This window comes from Typopeltis vanoorti, chromosome 23, assembly GCF_054136105.1.
Source record: "Typopeltis vanoorti isolate ZY-2024b chromosome 23, IOZ_Tvanoo_1.0, whole genome shotgun sequence".
NCBI classification, from domain to species: Eukaryota; Metazoa; Arthropoda; class Arachnida; order Uropygi; family Thelyphonidae; genus Typopeltis; species Typopeltis vanoorti.
The window spans coordinates 58,484,252-58,507,645 of NC_143571.1; the positions used below are offsets into that span (position 1 = coordinate 58,484,252).

Genomic DNA, 23,394 nt, shown 5'->3' on the forward strand with positions numbered 1-23,394 from the left:
CTCTCATCCCTTTCTTGACTGCAAACGAACTTAACTTCCTTGGATGTCCCCATCTCCTCCCCCCCACAAACATCTTCCATATAATGAAAAATTTCATCATACAATATCGTGCAACACCCATTCAGAAGTTTATAGACCTCGATCATATCACTCCTCTTTCTCCTTTTAACCGGAATCAGCAATCTACATGCTTGCAATCTGTTCTCATAATATAATCCCATAATCCCAATATTATCTTTGTAACTCTTCTTTGCACCCTTTCCACAGCTTCTTTATCCTCTTGGAACCCAGAAGACCAAATCTGTGAACAATAGTCCAGGTGCAGTCTTATCAAGGCCTTATCGTTACATGTCAAGGTTCACTTCAACATCACAATTCTCCTCTGAGTTGTATTTGCAGCTTTTGCTATGCTACCTTTGAACTTCAAATTCTTATCCACCATATTTACACTATATAACTGAAGCATATTAAACAACTTTCTTCTTGGCACCTTGTTATATGCCTTTTCCAAATCTATGAAACTTAAATACAGATCCTTGTTATATTCGCATGATTTCTCAATTATTTGTATGTTATATTCCAATGATTTCTCAACTTTATTAAAAAGCTGATCAATTCTCTGATCAGCTTTTTAATAATTTCATTTAATTGAGATATTTCCAATGTCAGATTATCCTCTGATATATTATTATCATCATCACTGCAATAATGCTTCTGCTCACTGGGACAAAGATTCTCCTCAGAAGTAAGAACTTAATCTTGTGCTTTAGGTATTGCCATGTTGTGATGAGTTTTCAGGGCTATTCTTGACTGCTAAAAAAATGGAACAGCAGATAAATGATATCAAAAAAATTCCATGCCCAAGAACGTTAATTTTCAGATTGATTTTCGAATGTTGATAAATAGGATTAAAAATGAAGTAGAGAAGGTATTAAGCCATGAACAAGCTGGTTTTAGAACAGATAGGAATACTATCACATTTTTACTTTAAAGAACATCATTGAACAAAGCACAGAATTCATCATCATCAAATTCCTGACATGTACCCTCAAGGAGTATACAGTACTACATGATAGTACTACATGAAAAATTTACGTTATTACTAACTTCCTATCTACATTATTAAAACACTTAAGGAATTGAACAACATAGTTAAGGATATAAATTAAATTATACTTTAATAAATACTTTCAGATATTTCGGCAACGTCACGTTGCCATCTTATAAAGGAACTTACAAAAAGAGGCACGTGCACGTAGGCACTACAACACAGTAACTGGGAATGAAGAGATGAAGCTATTGTTCTCCTAAAAGTCCTGATGGTGCCCCTCTAGCGGGCTAAGTAGGTGTTCTTGGCCGTTGGGCTGAAGGGCTGCTGATGTAAGCCTCCCAAATTTGGGGTAGTTGCATACAACCAAATTTGTTGAGGTTTGGAGAATTTCTTAGGGCTGAGGCTGATTCCATAAATAGTCTTTCGAATTTGTATTTGCTACGGTGTATTACTGTAGCTAAAGACCAACCACTTCTCCTAGACCTACCTGGTGTATACCAGGTCCCTTGCAGTTGTAAACTGTCTTCCTTTGGCCAAACAGGCAGGACAGCGAATATCAGAATTTCTGAACACAAGGACTACATCCGTTTTCACAAGTACAGCCATTTTGGTCTTGTAGACCATGCTCTGGATACACGCCACAGAATATGGTGGAAGAAAGCTACAGTAATACACCGTAGCAAATACAAATTCGAAAGACTATTTATGGAATCAGCCTCAGCCCTAAGAAATTCTCCAAACCTCAACAAATTTGGTTGTATGCGACTGCCGCAAATTTGGGAGGCTTACATCAGCAGACCTTCAGCCCAACGGCCAAGAACACCTACTTAGCCCGCTAGAGGGCACCATCAGGACTTTTTTTAGGAGAACAATAGCTTCATCTCTTCATTCCCAGTTACTGTGTTGTAGTGCCTACGTGCACGTGCCTTTTTTTGTAAGTTCCTTTAGAAGATGACAACGTGACGTTGCCGAAATATCGGAAAGTATTTATTGAAGTATAATTTAATTTATATCCTTAACTAAGTTGTTCGATTCCTTAAGTGTTTTAATAATGCATAACTAACGTATAAGCCTGTCTACGAGATTCCTATCTACAATTTCCCTCCAAAATCAGTCTGTTACTTGTCAAGATTCCAACATTATCAAATCTTATATTTCTATTGTCTAAGGCACTTTGTACCGTATCAATCCACCTATATCTTAGTCTTCCTCTGGGTCGTTTTCCTGCCAACCTGGCAGAGAACGCTTAAGGGTCAAAGCTGTATAACTGAGAGGAGACCTCCACATAGCCTTTAAAGGAATGCAGAGAACCGACCAGGGCTTCTGCATTCCTTTAAAAAAATTCCTATAAATTTCAATAAATTCCTAATGTCCAATCCTCACCTTCTCGTGGTGCACCCTGTTGGGTATCTACCTGGATACTGAACGAATGAGGATGGGCTGGCAATTTGAGATTTAGCCGACCAAATTGTATTCTTATTGGCTTAAACCAATATACAAAATGATGGTACAACATGACAAAAGCACAGAATTTAGCTCATTACACCTAAATTTTATAGATTTGATAAAGTATTTGACAGTATTAACAGACAAACATTGCAGTTAATTATTAAAAGTCATGTAATGTCTGAGTTATTGTTTAATATAGTCATTGATTAGATTATGAAAAAAGTTACAGGTGCAAGAAGAGCAATTAAATGGAATCGTATGTTATAGTTGATATCATCAAAATACAATGATAATATCAGGAACCAAAAAGAGTTCTTGCAGTTTTCGGTAGGCTTTGCTGCAATGATTGGTGTATACTCTTTTTCTGTGAATTAAAATCTTTAGATATGTGTGGCATTTGGAAAAGATGCAGTAGCAGAATGTACTGCGTAGAAATGGTTTGAAAATTTTTTTTTTCTGGTGATCACTTGAAGATGCACTGCATTCAGGAAGACCTTCCATTATCGATAGTGAAGAATTATGTGCTGCTATTGAAAATAATTCTTCATTAACATTGCTAAGGTGTCCAATATTGCACATAGGATTACTTAGTTATTCAGGAACATACCAACATTCAGAGATAAAGAGGTTATTTTCCCCCTCTATAAAGCATTGATACTTCCACATTTGGATTACTGTGCTCAGGTCTGGGTCACCTGGATTCCTTGGAGATGAAGAGGTTGTGGAAAGGGTTCAGAGGCGAGTGACTAAGTTGGTAAGTGATGTAAAAAATGCTCCCTACATTGATAGATTGAAAGCTTGTGGATTGCGGAGGTTGGTTGATAGGCAGAGAAGAGGGGATGTGATAGAAACATTTAAATTACTAAAAGGTTTTTATAAGATGAATGCAGGGGAAATGTTTCAGCTGTGTGATAGTGATGGAAGAACAAGAGGTCATCCTTGGAAATTAAGGAAAAGTGTGGTTAACAAGGGTGTGAGAACAAGGTTTTTCACCTGGAGGGTGGTAAATGAGTGGAATGTATTGCCTGACTCAGTTGTGAGTTCTTCGTCTGTAAATGAATTCAACAAGAGATATGATAGATATTATTTTGATAGTTTGGGTCTCCCGCGATGAGTCTACTGACTCTATGGAGATACCCGTAATAATAATAATTTTGTAGTGGTTTGCAGAGTGCAATTTTTGTGTGTGTCATAAGGCACAGATATGCATCAGTCAATTGGTGTGTACTCTTTTTTCTGTAAATTAAAATCTGTAAGATATGTGTGGCATTTGGAAAAGATGTGGTAGCAGAACGTACTGCGTAGAAATGGTTTAAAATTTTTTTTTCTGGTGATCACTTGAAGATGCACCATGCTCAGGAAGAATTATAGTGCAGTGAAGAATTATGTGCTGCTATGGAAAATAATTTTACATTAACATATCAAGAACTTTCACAAGTGTTTAACAATGTAAGCGGTGAAACAGTTCAATTACACTTGTATCAACTGGGAAAATCGTGGAAGCTAAGCAAATGGGTTCCACATGCATTATCATGACAATAAACTTCAAAGGCTATCAGTTCTTCACTTTTTTCACTTCATAAAAACGAACTTTTTTGGATTACTTGCTCACTTATGATGAAAAATGGATCTTGTACTCTAACTGGAAGCAACCTTATCATTGGTTATTATCATATGATCCAGTTCTGAGCACTTCAAAGGCACCACTTCATCCCCAGCAAGCTATGCTTTGTATGTGGTCGACTGGAGCTGGTATTGCCCACTACGAGTTTCTCACTGCAGGCCAAATAATTACGGCTGAGATTTACTTAATGCTACTCGAATGGGTGCAGGACTCGTTACTTCAGAAACAGCCAGGACTAGTTAATTGGAAGAAAGTGCCATTCTTACAGTACAATGCAAAACCTCATACTGCAAAACTTGCCTTTTCGGATGGGCGATACTCCCTCATCCTCTATATTCTCCTGACATTTCTCCAAGTGATTATCACCTTTTTTTGGCACTAGATGATCATATGCAAAATAGACAGTTCTGCAATAAAACAGAGATTGAAGCAGAGGTTGCTAGGTTTATTACTTCTAAAGACAAAACATTTTATAAAAGTGGAATTTACAAACTTGTATCTCGTTGGAAAAGAGTTGTAGATTGTGAAGGTGTTTATTTTAATGAATAAAATATCTTATGAAAATTTCTGCAGTTGTTTAATTTTTATTATGAAAAACCGCATGAACTTTTTTGCTTACCTGATAGAAACGAAATCAGAAGATTTGTATAAAACAGCTGAAATGATTGGTCTTAAAATAAATATGACTAAAGCAAAAAGTTCTTAAACTAAACAGCAAATGCTACGAAGAGATCAAAATCAAATAGCATGCTATAGAAGTTAAGAATTTGCATTTACAAATGTAGATACTGAAGGTGGAACTGGCAGGGAAATGCAAACACTGACAAAAGCTAATATTGTGTTCAGAAAATTAAATAATATATGGAAATCTTCAAAATGTAATAATAAAACCAAAATAAAGATCTTCAGTAGCAACATTAAAGCTGTATTATGTATATGGATCAGTGACATGAAAGCTGAAAAAAAAAAAAAAAAAACTAAATTAAATAGTTTTTGAACGAAATGTATTTGTAAATATTAAAAATATTTTAGCCCCAATGTATAACAAATAACTTATATAAGTTGACTGTGCAAAAAAAAGCATCACTGATGAAATAAAAAAATGCAGATGGTAATTGATTGGGCACATACTGATAATAGAAAGCAGAAAGATTCCTAGAGTAACTTTGACATAAATCTCAGAAGGAAAATGGGAAGGCTTAAATTAACTTGAGGCAGAGAATGACAGAAAAGGAGAGAAGACTGATTGGCTGGAAGAGCTTGGAGAGAAACCAAACTGGTAGCTCAGGATAGAGGAACCTGGAAGAAACAGATGTCGGTCTTATGTGCAAAGAAGATAAGTAAACAGGTGTCATCAGTAGCAAACCACATGAAAAATGGATATATCAGAAAAGTGATCAGAGCTTGCTCCACCTCTACCACGAGTTGCCTTGGTCTTGCATTACCTGTGGGATCAGCTAGTCTTGCATAAATTGCAGGCGCAAACTTGACATTTTGTCTGTTTGCTTACTTGGAAAAAATAGAGTAAAACCAGGTTAAAAATGGCTTGGTATCTTTAACATAACTATACCCAAGTTAAAAATACTTTCTACATCTATATCTCCTCCTGAGATTTTTATTTAATAAGGTTATAACACCTTATGGTAACTCGTTTTGGTAAAATACTTACAAGCTCTGCATTACTAAATCTTGGTATTTCTAGCCTGGCTCCCCACTGATGAGACCTCAATAAAGGTCGAAACCGGTCTGGGTAGTGGCCCCTTGCCTTTAATACAAAACATCATACATCCCCTTCTTGGAGATGTGTTTTGGCATTAAGGGTAAATATTAAGATTAGTGATCAGAGCTTGCTCCACCTCTACCACGAGTTGCCTTGGTCTTGCACTACCTGTGGGATCAGCTAGTCTTGCATAAATTGCAGGCGCAAACTTGACATTTTGTCTGTTTGCTTACTTGGAAAAAATGGAGTAAAACCAGGTTAAAAATGGCTTGGTATCTTTAACATAACTATACCCAGGTTAAAAATACTTTCTAGTGTGTAAGTAAGCTGGTCTAGAATGTAATTCTAGATGACACATGATGATGATAGTTTATCAAGTAGAGTTGTACATATTGCTAGGTAAAATTTTGAATTTTGTTAATTTCAATAGTTCACTAATATTCATTTATTGATAGAACAGTGGAAAAGAATGGCTCATTTTTTTCAATGGATAGGTGCTCTTAAGTCAATCTGTTTTACTAATTTCTTGATCGTATTGTAACGTAGATGATCTCTTTAGTCTAGATTTTCTTGTCCAGGCATCAAAAGTCCCGAGTGAGATGTGATCCTGTTGGTGGCTCCTGATTCTGTTAGTGAATTTAACTGTGGAGAGTTTTCTTCTGCCTTCTAGTATGTGAAGCCCACACTCTTGTTGAGCTTTTAGATTATTTATGGATGAGACTGCACCTATGATAATTTTGCCGCTCTTGATTGTACTCTGTCAAGTTTTTCTTTTGAACTAGAAGAAGCTGGATATTCCATAGTAGGTTGTATGAGTGCCATATATGTAGTTTTGAATGTCTTCAGTTTTGCACCCCACTTTGTTCCACAAGGCCTTTCGATGATATTAAGCTTTATAAGAGCTTTATTAGATATATTTGTAATATGAGTTGTAAATCTCAGTTCAGTATCTAGGGTTAGGCCTAAGTATTTTGGAAACTTTATTTTCTATTTTGGTATTATATATTTTGATTTGATTTTTGTAATTGTGTCTATTTTTCTAGCAGTGAAGAAGATGCTCAGTTTTGTTTTTTCTGGGTTTATCTGGGTTTAAATTCCTTTGCCCATCTTTCTAAACCTTTTCTTGAATTCTTTAGGATTTTTCAGATTATTGAGGATTACTGCTTGTGTGTCAGATTGCTATATCATCTGCATAGCATGCTATTTTTGTGTCATTTATTATGTGAGGATGGATATTGTTCATATAGATGAAAAATAGGAGTAGGCTTAAAACAGAACCTTGTGGGACTCCAGCCCAAGTTCGATGCATGCCCTATCAAGTGATAGTACTAATAAACTTCGACTCAAAGTCCCCTCAGTATTACTCAGCTAAACTTCCTCCCTCAAACTTATCTCTAGCTGAAATCAAGAATCAACATCCTAAAATTATTAAGACATAATAACCATCTCACCATAATGAAAGCAGACAAGAGTGAAGTTGTAGTTATCATGGATACCATTGCTTACAGAAAAAAAATCTGTTACAAGATCAGTCCACTTACCAGGAGATTCCCTAGAACCCTACCGACAGCCAAATTAACTAACTTAATTCCTTACTCAACAAAGTGATTAGTTGGGGTAAAGATCTCAAAGATAAAAAATTGAAGATCCATTTTGGTAGGAGTTCACATTTTTATGGCCTTCCAAAAATACATAAGGAAGGAGTTCCACTCAGACCCATAGTGGACTGCATAGACTCTCCCCCCACCTATCACATAACCAAATTCCTAACTCGTCTTTTAAGCTTCTGCACTGGCCATACACAAACCTCCCTGAAGAATTCATCAGATTTTTTTGACAAAAAAAAACTTAATCCTTCAGCTTTACAGACCTCATGATTAGCTTTGATATCCAGTCCTCGTTTACTAGTGTACCTCTGGCTGACACTCTCCAGCTGTTATCAGATGAGTTTCCTGCAGACATAGTTGAACTGTTTGATTTTGTTATGCACTCAGGCTATTTCATCTGCATGAACCAATTCTACAAACAGATTGAAGGAATTGCCATGGGAAGCTCCTTGTCACCTGCACTTGCTAATTTCTAATTAGAATATCTCTTGAAGAATCCCTATTCTCTTCAATACAACCCCAACCTTCCTTTTGGGCTCGATGGGTAGATGTGTTTGCCATCTGGCAAGACTCAGAAGAATCTCTACTTACCTTTTTAATCAAAATCAGCAGCCTACACCCATGCATCAACTTTACTACAGAAAAAGAAAAGGATGGACAATTAGATGTCCTGTATGTCCTCCTTTTCCATATTCATTCTGAAATACTTGCTACTTCTATTTACTGGAAATCTACCTTCACAGGCCACTACATACAGCAAGATTCAGCACATCATCCATCTCAAAAAAATAGGCATCCTCAAATCTTTGCTTAACAGAGAATCAAATCTCTGCTCCAATTTCCAAGTTTAAATTATCTTGGACTCTTACAAGCCCATTGCCTAAAACCTTGAATCTGTACACTGAGTCTCTATCCCATATATTGCAGGCATCTCTTAGACAGTTACTAAGATCCTGAAAAGATATAATTTAGTTCTTATTTTTTTCTCTATCAACAAAATCTTCTCTTGGTTTGCCATCCACGAAAGAAAAATAAAATGGGCCCCCACTCTCTATCTCCCTCCCCCCTGGTGTTTACTAAGTTCATTGCCTTTGCTTGTACTTTGGATAAATAGGACATTCTGTTGAAAAGCAACAAGAACACCAATCTTATATTAACAACAATAAACCTGGTCTTGCTCAGCATGGAGTGGACACTGAAAATGATATCGTGTGGTTTAGTACTTACATTTTAGATCAATGCAGGTTTAGGTTTGAGTGGTTATTTAAAGAGAATGCTGAAGCACTTCTGCATCACCCAAATTTAAATTGGAATGCCTTCTCTATTGCCAAGATTTGAGAAAATCTCATCTCATAAATGCAAGCAATAATGCCCCCCCCCCCTTCCATTATAATTATTATTTTTTTGTTTTTTAAATTTAATTTAATATAATTCTGTGTCATTTCATTATGTAATTAAAGTTAATTTTATTTTAAATCACTTAATTTTAAATTTGTGCCTTAATTTGTAATCTTATTTTATTGTAACCACCCATTAGGCAGCATCTGGCATGTAGCTTCCACCTTGTGATTATGCTGATGCACTGATGATGATGACCAGTCAGTTTCTGGTTGAAATATTTGCAGTAATAAAATTACTGTATTATTGCAAATATATAATATAATATATATATGTACATATAATAAATATTGTCAGTTTGTTTATCTGGTAGGCTTCAGATCAAGTCCTTACAAGTCTAATAAATTGTATTTACAAGGTCTCTCACCTTAAAGATTGGAGAACAGAGTGAATCGACTTTAAAACCATTTTCATAAGATTCAAACTGAAGAACTAGGCTTAATTGATTGGCAAAGTTTACCTTTATCATGCAGAACATTTCTTTTCTGAAGTCACTTAATTGCTTTACTATTACATAAAATAAAACTGTTCTAGGAAATATTTCACTACATGAAAGCAAATTACTTGCTTTATAAATTCAGAATTCTTGAAGACTCACAGTTACACTCTGGTGATATGAATATTGCATATGGCATTGTATGGTAATATACAGTAGACTGATACCGAGATAAATTTATTTATGATTGTATGCAAAGCTTTAGCTAGAAAAAATTTACTCATAGATAAATATTGATTGGATTCATCATGTACTTTGAGATGAGGGGTATAAAAGAGGAATAGGAAAATTTCTATTAATCAGAAGAATTGATTTCTGCAGCTACTGGTTTAACACAAACTATCTACTACTAGTATTATGTATTTCATGTATACATAAAGTTCTGGTGGTAAAGTTGTCTGTAAGGATAGCAAAATCTTAATTCCATGATTAATTAGTCAGGCAAGGAAAAGAAGAAAGCATATCAAAAGTTCCTGGCAAACAAGTCAGCTTGTGTTCTGATAGAGAGAGAAAAAGCATAAAGCACAGCACTGTCTACATGTTTTATAAAAATATGTGGTTAGACATAATAATACTTTGAAAAACAGATTTAAATTGGAATGTAAGAGAAATTAGAATTTATTAAAAACTATATTTTGATTACTGTAACACTGACATCATTCAGAGAGAGCAAAATAATTGGTTGTAACATTCAAAGTATGAACACAGAATGAGTCAAACATCATGAGTATACTTCCACATATCTTGGTTGCAGCTAAGTGAAAAGAAAAAAGTGCTTTTAAAGTTCCAGGAAACCAGGTATAGTTGTGTAATTCAAAATCAATTTTTAAAAAATTATGAACAATTTATGGTGATTACTTCTCAAAACTTGGAGATAAGCATGCAGTCTGCTTGAAAGATTAGGGTAATAACAGTTGTGCACATTTCAAGGAATACACAGTACTGACATGAGAAGCAAGCCTGAGCCCTCTGATTCTAGAAACCTTATGTAATCTTGGTGTTCTTGGATTGAGTTTTTAGCAGAATAGCCAGTCTGTCTGAAATAGCAAAGTGGACAGGAACAGGGTACTTGATAGATAGCAGGCAATTTATCCTGAGTAGATAGTAGGAAAGAAGATATATTTTGTATGAAAATCATCAATAAAAGACAGACTCTGAAAATAGGCAGGAACATGGAAAATATCTACTGTATCTGGAATAGAAAACCTATAGAACAAGTGAAACATTTCAGCCATCTAGGCACAATTTATGGTGAAGGTGGCAAATTAAATATGGAAATAGACCACAGAATTAGCAAAGTTGGCATTTTAAGGCATCAACTGAATAAATTTATATGGAATTGGAGAGAAATTATTCAAAACACTAGAATAGCCATATACAAGACTGTGTTCAAACCTGTTTTAACTTATGAATCTGAGAGAGAGGTTAGAAATATAAACATTTGATTGGAGACTGGAGATAATAGATATAAGAAATCTGAAAAAGATTGGGTTGTGTGCAAACAGATGGCATCAATGGCAGAATATTAAAAATTAGGATATTAGGAAAGAACTTGACATTGTTAACATGAAGGAATGTATGTGCATAGCTAATCTCAAATGGTATGGTTGGTTACCTAAACAAATTGGGAGAGATGAAAGATTAGCAAAAACATTTTTTTTTTTTGCCAGAATGGCAGGAAAGAAATCCAGAGGAAGACCAAGGTTGAAGTGTATTGATATAGTAAGATTTCTTGTGCCTTAGAAGACTAAAATATAAGATCAGATGATATTGGGGTCCTGACAGATAGCTGATTAATTTGGCAGAAAATTAGTGGTAGGAAGTTAAGTGACATAACCTTTTCATGTAGTACTATCATATCACTTCAAGGTACATATTAGGTATTTGTTGATAGTATTATTTTCCAATCCTCCATGGAGTCCGAAGACTCATTGTATGAGGTTGAACACTCACAGATCACAATTATCATGCCTTTCCTTGGAGCACTGAATACCCACTTTTGGCAGTGCATTCCACTTGTTCACTAGCCAACAAAGAAAAGTATCTTTTTCACCTCTTTACTCACATGGCCTTTGTATAGTTTCCATATAGGGATGACCTCTTTTTCTTGAGTCACCCATTATCCTGTGTAATAATTCCCCTGTTTCTGTTTGATAGACTCCTCTTCCAACTTACATGTCTCAATCATATCATCCTCCTCCTGTTTGCCAAGCTCTGAAGACCACATTCCCTCAATCTGCCTCCAGAGTCCTGAGACAGTCTTAGTTATTTGCCTATACACTCTCTCTCCAGTGTTTCCTTATCACCAATGTAGCCAGATGATGATTTGTGCACAGAAATCCCAATGAGGCCTAATTAGAATCTTATACAGTGGAACTGTTATATCCTTATCCATACAAATCAGTATTCTTTGCATTATAGCAGTATTTTTTTGGGTAACCCTAACAACTTTCACAATAATTACACTGAACTTCAGTTCCCTGTCAACCAAAATCTCCATATTCCTTGCTTCCACCTCCTGAAACAAAGTTCTTCCAGTATGGTAAACCTCATTCTAGCTTCTCTGTCCAAAGTGCATAACTTTGCATTCAGGATAATGGTGAAGTAGTTTTAGTCAGCATGTGTTATATATGTAGAGAAATCAACATATGTAAAGAATCAGCATCAGCTATGAAGCACTCTTCCAACCTCAACATAAATGGTCATGTTAATTTATCAAAGATCTGGGAGACTATCATTTTAAGACCTAATAGCCAGACTTCCCTATATTAACTTTGTAGTTATCTGGCTCATAGAGGGCACAGTGTAAGAACATTAGGTGTCAGTTACAATTTAAATTGTTTCTATACTTATTTAGTTCAGTGCTGTGTGCCTGTCACAGTTATCATTGTGCTTTGATGATGCAGGTCAGAAAACCAGCAAAATATTAGTGAGTTTAATAAATGTATTTTTTTCCCTCTTGGTGTTGTTTATACTGTTAAGCATTATTATGAATCAGTAGTTGTTAATTCGATCACTGATTCTTGATGCTTATTACATTTTTTTTTTTTTTAAATGCAGGATTCATTCAGTGATTCTTCTAATTGAAAGTATCTTATTTGGAATTTTTGTAATAGCAATAATGTGTGATCAGGTAAGTTGCAATAATTAATACATTTATAAAAAGTATTATATATAATAATGTATCATGGCTTTTATGCAATAGCTACTGGATCAGACTAACTTGTAGACAAGCTTATGCACTGGCAGTTGTTTTTATTTTTTATTATTTTTTTTGTAGGTTAATTCATAACAAAGAAAGTAAATAAGATATTTCGATAAAGAGCCAAGAGGCTATTTTTCTGGCAGCATAAATTAAGTTAAGGGGATAATAAATCCCTCATTTTATTTTAAAGCCGGATTCGATCTCTGAGTTTCTATCCGGCTTTAAAATAAAATAATGAGGGATTTATTATCCCCTTAACTTAAATAAGATATTTATTTATATAATTGATTTAATTGGGGGTCACTTAAGGATCACAATGGATGGATAACTGGGAGGAGACCTCCACATAAACTTTAAAGAATGCAGAGAACCAACTAAGACATTTAACTTAAAATCCAATCCTCACCTTCACTTCACATGGTGCATCTTATTAGTAGACAGCTATCCTATCCTACTCATCCATCTATCCTAGAGTGGGTTGAGTCCCTCCCTAATGATGGACTTATGACTAGTTATTTTAACCAGGTCATCACTCCTTGCTGCATCCTCCTGAGGGCAGTATTTCTGGCTGTAGTATGTGTGTTCAGGGCCGGTTCGCCTGTTCTGGGGGATGAAAAACCCAAGTTTCTGGATGAACCCCCCCCCCATCTCCATATGAGATCGGCTAACTCACCTTCTGTTGAAGAGACCAAATAGAGGTTCCTCACTTCACTGACAGGAATTGAGCCCAGGTCTTTCCAACCAAAGGCCTTTGTCTATACTGACTGAGCTACGGAGGCTCTTAGTAGATATCTACCAGACACTAAATGAACAAGGATGGGCTGGCAATTTGGAACTTAGCTGACCAAACCATATTCTGTATTGGCTTAAATCAGAAACAAACATCAAGAAACATAAATGAAATTTCATGCCATTTTCGTCATTGTCCAATTTAACAAGGCCCTTGCTGTTTTTGTTAGGTAACCAGAACAAATAGCGACAATAGCAACTGGAACAAACTCTGTGTTAGCACAAATGAAGATGACCTCATCGTCAAAAGAAGTGTTAACAGAAAAGAAGTCGAGCTGGCAGAAGAATTGAAGAAATATCACTTGAACATAATTGTGTTAATGAGACAGAATAGACTAAAACAGGTAAGATCCTGCTAAATAATAAATAACAGTAGCATTAAACCAAATCTTAAGATGAGAAGATTGCAACCCATGAAGAATATTCTGTCTTGACAGAATATATAGGGGTGGGGACAGGCCTGGCTGGTGGCGTGTGCAAAGTGTGCAATATACTCAGGCGCCACAGAAGAAAAGGTGCCTAAAAGATGTCAAAAAATATGAGATAAGAGTTTAAACAAACAACGAATGGTACAGAATGGTACATATAATTATGAATGTACGTCGTCTTCCGTTCTGGCCCCTTCAGATCTTCCCGGAAACAAACAAATAAATTCTGAAATTATTTCCTGGACCCGATTATATCACTATAATTTTTGAGAATATTTGAATAAATCTCTTAACTTTATATTACTATTTTATATTATTTTGAAAATTTATATAACTTGAAAAAATGTATATAAGTAGGACTAATCCGTAGGTAATATACTGTAAAGCGGTTTTCATTTGTTTTTCATTTCCTGTTCGTTTTATTCACATTTTATTCAAAAAAAACTTTTTTGGAAGGCGCCAAACATTAATTGTGCACACAAGAAAAATACTATGCATTGGTTCTCAGTGGGGATATATGTGGAACTACAAGGTAGTTCCACATATACAAGATGGTACAAGGTTCAAGATGGTTATGATATGAATACAATGCAGCTTGAAGTACTCTGACATAAAGATTTGCAATGGAGAGATGTTCACAGTGCATGGGAGATAGTCAAGAGTTATCTGACAGAAGCAATATCACTGTATACCCAAAGTCAGGAAGTCAAATTGGGTAGGTGTTAGATGGCTGCAAAAAAAGAAAATGTTGTGAAGGGTATATAAGGCAAAAGATGATCAGCTAACTCATGAACAGTACAGCGATCAGGAAAGAAATGTGACCAGCATGGTAAGGAAGGCAAAATCAGATTGAGAAGAAACTAGCTGAGCAGGCAAAAGGAAATTCCAAAGAGTTTTTTTTATTATGTCGCAAGTAAGAGGATGAATGACATATGGAAGAATATGGAACCATGAATCTGACAAAAGCAGATAAAATAGTTGAGTTACTGAGTGACCACTTTGCAAAGGTATATCGTTCAAGTGAGGTTAATGCTGTGACGTGTGATAAAGAATGTGGGAACAGAGGTAGATGAATTGGAGGTTCTTAGGCTATTGCAGAGTAAAATCTCTCATGATATGTAACTATTAACTTATCATGATCACTTTTACATGTTTTTTAAGAGGAATATACCTAATATAATAAATTTGGTTTAATCCTTTATCCCAGTGAGAGCAAACAAAGTTTGCGCCTGAAAATATCTTCAGGACTGAATATAGTGTTGTACTATCTTACCTTGGTAAGTAGTGCAACACCAGGCAACTCTTAGCAAAGGTGGGGCAAGCTACTAACGGTCCTATCCCAGTATCTCCCATAATGCAAAACACATCTCCTTGTGGATATGTATACTGTTCTGCATTAAGGGATTGGCCACTACCCAGACTAGTTTCGACCTTTAATGTCTATTAAATTACAGAGTAATTTAATAAAAAAAGGTGGCAAATCTTTTGGCAACTCCTATAGGTAAAGATGACCTTCCTACTGTTCCTGCCTGGTATCTCCAACTCTGGGCCTGGCTCCCACTGAAGAGACCTCAATAAAGGTCCAAACTAGTCTGGGTAGTGGCCAGTCCCTTAATGCAGAACAGTATACATATCCACAAGGAGATGTGTTTTGCATTATGGGAGATACTGGGATAGGAGTGTTAGTAGCTTGCCCCACCTTTGCTACGAGTTGCCTGGTGTTGCACTACTTACCAAGGTAAGATGGTACAACATTATATTCAGTCCTGAAGATATTTTCAGCCGCAAACTCTGTTTGCTCTCACTGGGATAAAGGATAAAACTAAATTTATTATATTCTAACCTAGTGAAAAATAAACTTTCAACAGGAATATACCTAGAGAAATGTTAATTTTGTCTGTAATAATCTTATAATTTTAATAGCTTAAATAACAGCATTAACAGCGTTACATGACGTAATGTGGCACATGACGTCATCATGTAACGCTGTTAACGCATGTCTAATCAATAAGTCTAATTCTAAGAATAGTGAGGAATATGAAAATTTCCAAAGATGCATGAAGTATGATGTCAGCATGTCCGAAGGTCAATATATGACCACATATGGAAGTTTCGAGAGGCGGGCACATTCTTACAATGGAAGTCTGGGTCCATATAAGGTGAGATGTCAAGGACACTTGGTCTTAGGGTTTTCTAAATCTTCTCTTACCTGGGTCCACTGCCATGTATGGTCTGTTGTTAGTCATCGAAAGAAGTGTCATAAGTCTTTGGTTTCAGAATCTTCTACCTGGGTCCACTGCCACATCAAGTCTGTTGTCGGGAGTGGAAAGGAAAGAGCTGCACATTGCTGCCATGTTAAAGGTCCTAAAGGGCATAGAATAATTGACTCAGACAAAGAAGGAATTTGACAGGAAGAATGAGCCAGCAGATGGAAGGAAACGCAGGATGGAGCACTTAAGTGTGAACAAAGCATTTGTGTAAAAGGCAGTGCTGAATGAGAATTGTAAGTAGTTATATATATATATATATATATATATATATATATATGATAATTCCAAATAAGAATGTACAAAGTGGTATCAAAAAGTTTTGAGACTAGTTTTGTAACATGCCAACAGATGGCAGAACAAGGCTGTACACACAGTCACAGGGAGCACCGACCTTCATAAGTCAGTATGCCAAAAGACATCGTCCTGTGTACATCGGGAGCTGTGCAACTGGTACTATTCTGACCATGTGCATTACCATGTCTGCGATTTCATCATGGACAGCAAGTTAGAACAAAGAGAGAATGTGAAATTCTGTGTGAAACTGGGCAAATCTGCGACAGAGATGTTTGACATAATTCGGCAAGTTTACGGCGATGCTGTAACGAGTCATTCGAGGTGTTTTGAGTGGCACGTGAGCTTCAAGAGTAGAAGAACATCACTGGAAGACAACGAGAGATCAGGAAGACCTTCAACGAGCTGAACCCCCAAAAATGTCGAAACCATTTGGCAACTTGTGGATGAAGATCATCGGAGAACACTCCGCAACATTGCTGCCATTGTTGGTGTGTCATATGGAACAGTCCAGGCGATCCTCACGTGTGATTTGAACATGCACTGTGTTGCTGCTAAGTTCATCCCCAGGCTGCTGACCCAGGAGAGCAGAAGGAACACCATGTCAAAGTCTACCAAGAACTCTGTCAGCTTGCCATAGATGACCCATCCTTCATGTCAAGGATCATTACCGGTGACGAAACTTGGGTGTATGGGTACGACACTGAGACAAAGCAACAGTCTTCACAGTGGAAGAGCCCATCATCTCCACAACCGAAAAAGGCAAGGCAGGTCCGCAGCTCGACCAAGTGCATGCTCATCGTCTTTTTCGACATTCACAGCATTGTGCATCAAGAATTCATCCCCAGGGACCAGACTGTCAATAGCGAGTTCTTGGGAAAAAGGATTAAAACCTAGCTTATAAAATTGCTTGGTATCTTTAACTCAAAAATATAATATCGGTGATATTGCTATACACCCCTGATATTCATCATCATTATCAGCCATTGTCGATCCACTGCTGGATGAAGGCCTTTCCAAGATTACTCCAAAACTGTCTGTCCATGGCTCTCCTTTTTCATGTCACTCCTGCAAATCTGATGGTATCATCAATCCACCGTGATTTAGGTCGGCATTGTGGTCGTTTTTCTTCTCGTTAAATCCAATCCAGTACTTCTTTTGTCCATCTTGTCTTCGAGCAATATGCCCAGCCCATTGCCATGTCAGATGTTTCGCTCTTCGTTCGATGTCAGAGACTTTGGTTTGACTTTGTATCCATGTATTATTCCTTTTGTGATCCAATCTTGTGATACCAAAAGCATACTTCTTTCCATACTAAATTGTGTTGTTCTTAATTTCTGAATTTCCTTTGCATTCAGTGTCTATGTTTCACAGCCATATGTTAGTATAGGAAGAATACATTGGTTAAAAACTTTTCTCTTCAGGCATAATAGTACTTGGCTTTTGAATATTGATTGTTATTTTCCAAATGCTTTTCATCCAAGCATCGTGTGCCTTTTAATTTTGTCCATGATATTTTGTTCCATTGATATCGTTGTCCTAAGTATATGTAATGATCTACTTGTTTAATTTCCTCACTATTGATTTTTATTATTTCTGGTTGGACATAGCTATTGAACATAAGTTGGGCCTTCTTTAGGTTTATCTTTGGCTAGCTGTTTTGCTAGCAATTTGGAGTTCATGGATACAAGTCTGTAATTCATGCGCAGTTGAAGTAAAGATAACTATGTCCTCTGCAAAGCGTAAATGTAGATCATTACAAGTAGATCATTACATATACTTAGGACAACGATAACAGCAATTGAAATGAATTGCTGCTGTGCCATTGGTGTATGCTGATTTGATGGTTCTGATGTATGGCTCCTCCACTTGTTGGTTTCGTCATGCTTTAAGTATTGCACAAGTTTTAAGTGAATCAAAGGCTTCCTCAAAGTCAATAAAACTGAGACATAGTGGTAATTGATATTCATTACACCGTTCAATAATCTGCTGTACAAATTGAATATGGTCCATTGTACTAAAGCCCCTTCGAAAGCCTGCCTTTTTCTTTTGGTTGCGCTAGGTCCAGAGTCGCACAAAGCCTATGAGCTAAGACTTTTGTAAACCACTGATAGGTTGGCAGTTCATCTTCTATCTCACTTTTTTTATGTATCAGAATTAAGGTAGCCTTCTTTCATGTTGTTGGTACATCACTTTTCTTCAGGCATAAAGCAAATAGTTTTGCTAAGGTTTGTAGATTATTTCTCCACCTGTTTTTAGAAGTTCAGCTATAACTCCATCCTCACCTGCAGCTTATCCATTTTGCAAGCTTTGGATGCTCCACATAACTTCTTCTGGTAGAATATGTGGTACTTCAGCTGTGTCGTAGTTGTCTTCTTCTTCATTTAATTCATCATCCTGATATAATATTCATTAAAATTCTTCATCTCTTTTTGCTATAGCATATTTATCCCTGGTGATGGTCACCGTCTTGTAGTTTGACTGCAACCATCTGTTCATCAATTGCTGTTTGACTTTTTTGAATCTACTGTTGTTTTCAATAGTTTGTTGTATGAATTTACAATTGAATTTTCTTATTTCTTCTGTGATACTTTTTCTGATTGTTTTGCATAATTCAGTGTATTCAATTTTAATCTGTAAGTTAATTTATTGTTTCGTTTCTCTTCGTTTCTTCATAAGCTGTTTTGTTTCTTCAGAGATTTTACCTTGTTTCTGTTCTGTGGTACCAGATATTTCAAGAAGCATTGTAAAAGGTTTTGAGTAATGTCATTACTTTTTGATAGATCAACATTGTCTATAGCATATGTCATATATAATAAGATGTTTAAATCTATTGTTTAGTTCATGTTCATGGTCAACATTTTTAATGTTGCATTTGTGCACATCTATGTTTTGCTTTGATCTCGGAAACATTTTTCTTCTTTCTTTTTGGCACTTTATTTGGATTTTACCGTGTACCATACGATAGTCACTCCCAATGTTGAAGGTGTTTATAACAGAACAGTCTTGAAAGATTTTCTTCTTATTGCTGAGGATAAAGTCAATTTCACTAGTTTTTCCATTCAGACTTTTCCATGTCCACTTTCTATGTGTTTTTTTCTTGAAAAAGGAATTCGTGATATACAAGTTTTCTTTTTGTGGCCAAGCTCAAACTTTGGGAGGCACAACTCACAAAAAAAGACTTAACTCATTTTCAGCTTCTCGCTGAGTCCAACTTGTTCTTCTCTTGATGAACTCACTTAGCCATGTTGCTAAGCGAGTTCGGAGAGAGGTTGAGTGATTTTCGTAACCCACAGTCTTCTTTAGATGTATTCTCAATACCATTCAGTGTCAGTGCTGCCGAAATGCCAGGCTCAGCACAAATGGAGCTGCTTAAACTCCAAAACAACTTTTCTTTGAGAGAAAAATTATTCAATGTACTCTTGCTTACATTTTACGAAGATCACATTTCAGTTTTGCAAAGATCCTGTGCAGTGGGATGTGGAAGCTTGGAAAGATGTGTTATGGAGCTATAAATCACACTACACTCTCTACTGTGAAGATGGACAGGTGTGGTGGATGTCTGGTGAACATCTTATTAACAGTGTGTAATCCTAACTATGAATTTTGGAGGCGGTAGTGTGATTGTATGGTCCTGTTTGTGGTGCCATAAGCATTGAGCTCTGAGAGGTATCTGAACATTTTGGACAATGCAATGCTTCTTACTTTGGTGTTTCTATGAAACTGACCATTGTCTCCTTCAGCAAGAATGCACTGTGTCATAAGATTCCTGCTGTAGCTGCATGATTTGTGGACATGAATAACATCTCAATTCACAGGCCTCTTACAGAGCCCTAATTTTAATACTATTGAACATCTGTGGTATGAACTGGAGCATCGGTTGCAAGGGACATCCATCCCACAACAGTCCAGGACCTCGTGACATGCTGACAGGAAGAACGAGCCAAAATTCCTATTGATCACTATTGTATGCTTGTGGAAAATATGCCCCATATGAATGTTGTAGTCATTGCAGTGAAAGAAGGTTCTACATCTCATTAAGGTGGGTACCATGCCTGTTTGTTCCTCACTATTGTGTCTGCTGACTTCCTTCCAAGCAGTTTATTTTTTAGTGAAGATACCAAATTAAATTTGGAAATAGACAACTTGGTAGCCAGTTCAATAAATTTATATGGAATAAGAGAGAAGTTAGCCAAACATTAAGCTATCAAGTATACAAGACAATATTCAAACCAGTTTTAACTTATAAATTTGAGTGTTAGGAATGATGTACTTGATTAAAGATTAGAAACAACAGATGTGTGTGAGCATTCTGAGAAAAATTAGGGACTTGAACAGATGGCATCAGTGGCAGAATCATGTTAGAAATGAAGATATGAGGAAAAACTTGATATTGGCATTCAAAAATGTGTTAGCGGAGCTGATCTAAGGTGGCATGGTCACTTAAGCGGAATGGGAGCTCTGGTGTCATCTCTCTCTCTGACAGAGACAAAATATAGGATCTAATCAATTTGTATTTTATTGTTCCTCTGTGCTGTGTTCATTCATGAAAGGTTAGTAAAACAGGTGTTTGATGCCAAGATGGTAGGAAAGGGACCCAGAGGAAGACCAAGATCTAGGTGGATTGATTCAGTCAGAAGCACGAAATGTTAGATACGAACAATACTGGAGTGCTCACAAGTAATAGACTAATTTTAAGGAAAATTGTTTATAGGATAGTAATATCATGATCAATTAATCATGCGGTGCTGTCATGATAGCTTGTGCACTCCTTGAGGGTACATATCAGGAAATTCATGATGCTCATGTTGTTATGAGTGCTTTCTTGTGTGAGCTTTTACACTTTTGTGATTCTACCCCTGGTGTCAACTCTCTGACAGATGACAGTCTGTACAAATTCCTGAGTAAATTGAATAACTGCTGTGATAAATTTGATAAACAGTAGCAATAAAAGTCCATGAAAATAGACAAAAACATTGAATGCATCACTGCATCCTGAATGGCAATTCTGTAAAACAAGTATACATTCAGCTATTTATGCACAATATTTAGTAAAGGTGGCAAATTCAGTATGGAAATAGACAACAGAATTAGCAAAGCTGATATTTTAGGAAGTCAGCTTAATAAATTTATATGGAATAAGAGAGAAATTTCTAAGCAACTAAACTAGCTGTAAAAGATTGTATTCAAACCAGTTCGAACTTATGGATCTGAAAGTTGGATTAGAAATAAAATGCTTGATGAAACACTGGTGAATACTGATATGAGATTTAAGAGAAAATTTAGGGGATTGAACAGATGGCATCAATGGCAGTATCATATTAAAAATGAGGATATTAGGAAAGAACTTAACATTTTTAGCATTCAGGAATGTATAAGCTGAGGTTATCTTAGACGATATGGTCATTTAAGCATTTTGGGAGGGGAAAGTTTAGGAAAACAAGTGTTTTTTTGCCAGAATGGCAGGAAAAAAATCTAGAGGAAGTCAAAGATTTAAGTGTATTGATACAATAAGATTTCTTGTACCTTAGAAGACTAAAATACAAGATCTGACAATATTGGAATTCTGGCAGATAGCAGCTTAATTTGGAGAAAAATTATCGTTAGGAAGTTAGTAATGATGTAATCTTTTCAAATAGTACTACTACTATCATAAATTCTGTACACTCTGAGAGTACATGTGAGGAATTTGATGGTGGTGGAAAATTAAATATGGAAATTGACAAGAATTAGCAAAACCTGCTATGAAATTAGCAGAATTAATTGATATGGACAGTGTTCAAACCAGTTTTAACTTATGGATCTGAGAACTAGGTTACTATGCAAATTTGAGAAAAATTAGTTACGTGATCCAATGATATTAGTGGCAGAATCATATTATAAATAAAGATATTAGGAAGGAATCTGACACGGTGTAAAATTTGATGTAGCGTAATATTTTACGAGCGCTTTATATAGATTTTTATAGAGGTCACATCTAAAAAGTTTGTGTTGAAAAAAATATACTTGTATAAAAGAATGTACATAATCCTAAGGAAAATGTAACCTGCCCAAAAATGTAGTAAATAAGCAATGGTTAGAATTAGTAACAAAGGAAAATGCTGTGTCACTAGAAACTATATATCTTTGTTTTAACTAAGTGCTTTGAAAACCTTTGTTTACGTGCTCTGTATATGCCAACCGCCAAGGATGTACTTAAAAGGGGTCGGCTCGGATCACATGAAGTTCTGGTGTCTGACTAATCAGATTTTGTGTAGTACACCAGGAGAAGAACGGGTCGGCCTAAACAGAAGATCAAGGAGTTGCATTGAATTCTTCGGGGACCTCAACCCTTCGTGTAAGGTCCTGGAGAACGTGAAATAAAAAGGGACTGAGGAGAACACCGAGATCGGCAGTTGGAAACAGGACATGACTATTGCTGGGGCATGCCAGATGTTGGGGAGAAAGGGAGGCCGATCCACCTGAGGCTGTTTCGATCTTGGATTTGGCTGTGGAAGATTACCAGAAGATGATAATCGAGGATGAGGAGCAGACTTCAGCGCCCAGCGGAGAATGCATTGCCTTCTGAACGAGACTGCATAAGTTCCGCATACTGGACCCCTCTTCCAAAGCCCAAGAGTGCCAGAGATCAGCATTCCGAAACCCCGCCAAAAATCGTTCATGAAGCACAGGTGAAGCAGGACACTGCAGAAAGAAAATCTAAGACCCGAGACGGAAGTAAAGTCTAGGACTCTGGTGAAAAATCCTTGAATAAGTGCACGACCCAGAAGACAGAGCATATGTGAGTTCATTCCAATTTTTTTCCATGTTTCTTTTATGTAATATAGGAGAATTAATTTAGATGGACTGTTAAGATATAAGGTACTAGGAATTTGCAGTGTCTATGAGAGAGTCCTTTGATTTGTTATTAATTGGTGTATGATTTGTGAGATAACTTGGCATAGCTAGCTAACCTCTTTGTGAGTAAACTAGAGTTTCAATAATATGATTTAATAAGCAGAGAAGTAAATGAGTGATTGTACTGTAAGGTTATTTAGTATTGAAAAGGAAAGTTTTGTTTTATTAA

At 36.3% G+C, this 23,394-nt stretch overlaps 1 protein-coding gene across 2 annotated transcripts in view; it reads left to right on the forward strand.

Moving 5' to 3' along the window:
- The window catches only part of Dnz1 (DNZDHHC/NEW1 zinc finger protein 11), a 159,448-nt gene that overhangs the window by 108,035 nt on the left and 28,019 nt on the right, over positions 1-23,394 (forward strand). For both annotated transcript variants that reach the window (XM_090412977.1, XM_090412978.1), the window contains exon 6: positions 12,406-12,478. In XM_090412977.1, coding sequence (XP_090269103.1) covers positions 12,406-12,478 — 73 coding nt within the window. The remainder of the gene's footprint in view (positions 1-12,405; positions 12,479-23,394) is intronic.